The sequence below is a fragment of the Halyomorpha halys genome, unplaced genomic scaffold (genome assembly GCF_000696795.3).
Source record: "Halyomorpha halys isolate HHAL.00 unplaced genomic scaffold, Hhal_1.1 Scaffold1779.1, whole genome shotgun sequence".
In the NCBI taxonomy this organism is placed as follows: Eukaryota; Metazoa; Arthropoda; class Insecta; order Hemiptera; family Pentatomidae; genus Halyomorpha; species Halyomorpha halys.
This window is the reverse complement of record NW_027114365.1, coordinates 24702-27632: the sequence shown is the minus strand read 5'-3', so window position 1 is coordinate 27632 and position 2931 is coordinate 24702. Positions and strand designations below refer to the sequence as shown.

Below are 2931 nucleotides of genomic sequence, written 5' to 3'. Positions count from 1 at the left end.
CATTAAGAACAATATTAGAGATATCTGGAGCAAGGCAGTTCCCCATCGCAAGTCCGCTAATTTGGTGGTAAAATTTATCTTGAAAAGTCAGGTTACACCAAATTTCTAAAGCAGAAAGAAATGAGGTGAGGTTAAATTATAGTCCAGTTCTTCTCAACGATATGAAGGGCTTTATCAATGGGGATGTTAGTAAAAAGGCTTTCGGCATCAAAGGAGGTTAAGATAAAGTTGTCAGGTATGTTGAAGGATTGTAATAGTTCTTTAAGGTGGAAGGAATTATGGATATCATAAGAGTTATTGTGGCTGAGGATTTGAAGGGCAGGAAGAAGAAATTTACTGAGTTTAGAAGAGGGAGCGTTTATATTAGAAATGATGGGGCGAAGGGGGTTACCATGTTTATGGATTTTAGGGAGTCCGTATAAGTGGGGGGCCAAAGAATTATAAGAAATGAGGTTGAGGTAGGTGGGGCGGTTAATCTGGCTGGTTTCAAGAAGGTTCAGAAAATAAATATAAATAAAATATCTTCTATACAAAAAAAAAAAAGGATAACGATATTGTGGTGACTTGGATACAGAGTTCAACTGAAGACTTCCAAGTCACTGGTCTTGCCTATGGTGACCACTGGGTAGCCATCAGACTGCCTGCACCTGACCCTACCCCTGCTGAACCAGACATACTTGATTTTTGCCTCTTTCTACTTCTGCCTGGCCAACCAGTAGAGTGCTTGTTGGTGGGTGTCATTGCTTCACTCAAATATATGCGGTGCGCGTCATTTTCATCCCAACCTAAGTGACGAGTGGAAAAATCCCTTTTGGCTCTTCTTTGCCTCATCAGCTCATCTCTTCGTGTTTGACGGACGAATCTCACTATAATAGGGCCCAGCACTCCTTCCTTTTTAGACCTGAGCTGTACAGCATAGTCTAGATTATTCGGACACAGCTTCACGCCCAGACCTGCACCAATACTGAGAATCGTTGTCTCTCCCAAAACAGTCTCTCTCTGCTTCTCCGGGATTCCTCTCATCTCTACTGTATTTTTAAGGTTGTCTTGCTCAGCCTGATTAAGTCTACCCTCAAGGTCCGATAATTTAACTTTAAAGTTTTTTATTTTCTATGGATAATTCCTCCATTTTGTTTTTCTGCTTTTTGTTTTTTCTGAGTGCTTCAATCTTCTGTAGCCTTTCCATGTTTTCAAGAGGAAAGCTCAGACTGCTTCTGAAGAGAGTCCTTTATGTCATTCAGGTCTTCAATGCCCTGAAGGTTAGCCTTCATTTCTTTAACCTCCTTGATTAGCCTCTTTAAGAGATGAATCATTGAGACGGGTTCATAACCTTTTAATGTGCTGGAACCTGATTCACATTCAGCACAGGCCCATTTTTGAATGATATCTGGGTCTGAGCTTTCAAGTTTGATACATTTAATATGATATTATATATTTTGACAATTCTAACATAAATTTTTCAATTTATCTACTCTCGAAATTGATTTATTACAGCTCTTACAAATCACCATCTAGCTGATTAAAAGAAAAGGAAAAAATAAAGGACTAGAGGTAAATAATAATAATAACACGGTAACAGTTAGTTTGTTTACACAGCCACTTATGGGTAAAGCACTGAGCCAAACAAATCCCCACTTCAGTCTACCTGTTCTGAGCAACTATTATTTTCAATATTCATTATTTTATCACTATTTTCTCTAGAATAATTAGTGTCTAGGGCCACAATACTTCACTGGGTTTAGCGTAATGTGAGTTGTGAATCTATATTGATTTTCTCTGAAGTTTTTGCTAGTAACTAGATGTAGAACATGTGAACTATACTGCATAATATGTAGACATTTTTTAAGCTACTGAACCATTATTTAGCGGATGTGTAGAAATAATAATAAAAATAAATCAAATTGAAATTGAGAATAAAAAGTATAAAATAAGGCAATGGGTCAAATCACCCAATCCTGTCCTTTAAGATGTTATTTTCTCATCCTCCTTGTTTTAATTAAAATTAATCTCTGTTATAACATTAGTTCAGCAGTTCATAAATGTTGACACTATGTGGTAATAAAATATTACAGCAATGATAGAGTAATAAATTCTAGTTTTACATTTAAAGGATTCCAAAAGCTTTGAATTCCCTCCTATATAGAGGTAACTTGATACCAAAGGGGCATGGTCACCTCCCTTGAAGTCATGCCCTCTCCAGTCCCAATCTAGTCAATGCATTTGGCTTTTTTTTCTTTTAAGTGAATTTCACTAAGGCCCCACCCCAAAACACAAGATCAGTCTTCAAACATTTTGCTGGTTTTATTATTACTTCCAAACAATACCCTTTCAGCAACACAATAAAACTAATTGATTTAGGAATCATGTTTCCACCTTCCTGCTTGGGCACTTCAGGTGCTAAATTAATATGAAAATAAACTAAATATGCATGTTAAAATTTCTTTATTCTTATTTATCCCTTACAGGAACATTTGCAAGCCAGCGATTTCATTTAATGCTTAAAGTACCAAAAATGACTTCCCTTTTTTATACAAATTTTTTACAATTAAATGTCTACAAAAATTCTTAAATATTTATTCCAAAGCACATAATCTACTTCAGTATCCAATCACCAAAACATCTGTCATACATACTCCATCTTATAATTGCTGCAAAAACATTAAAGTTATAAATCATAAGTACCTTGCAATGACGCAACTCAGCATCTTTTAATATTTTAGCCATTCTAATTTGTGATTTTCTAAGCTGGAATGATAAGTTTTCCAAATATGTTTTCTGTTGATCAATAGAAACCAAATCTGCTTGATCAATAGAACGGCTAGGTGCAGCAAAACCATCTCTATGCAAAGCAGAAATAGGATCTGACAGGCAAGAAGACTTGTACTGACCCTGACTTAACATGTACTTCATTTTCTCACACTATAAAGAAAA

At 35.8% G+C, this 2931-nt stretch overlaps 1 protein-coding gene across 1 annotated transcript in view; it reads right to left on the bottom strand.

Annotated features, from left to right (window-relative positions):
* LOC106690622 (CTTNBP2 N-terminal-like protein) overlaps positions 1-2919 on the bottom strand; it is a gene marked incomplete at its 5' end in the record, with an annotated part of 87652 nt that extends 84733 nt beyond the window's left edge. Inside the window, 1 exon segment of the mRNA XM_067051561.1 lies at positions 2683-2919. Within this exon segment, the coding sequence (XP_066907662.1) occupies positions 2683-2919 (237 nt within the window).
* Between the last annotated feature and the right edge of the window lie 12 nt (positions 2920-2931).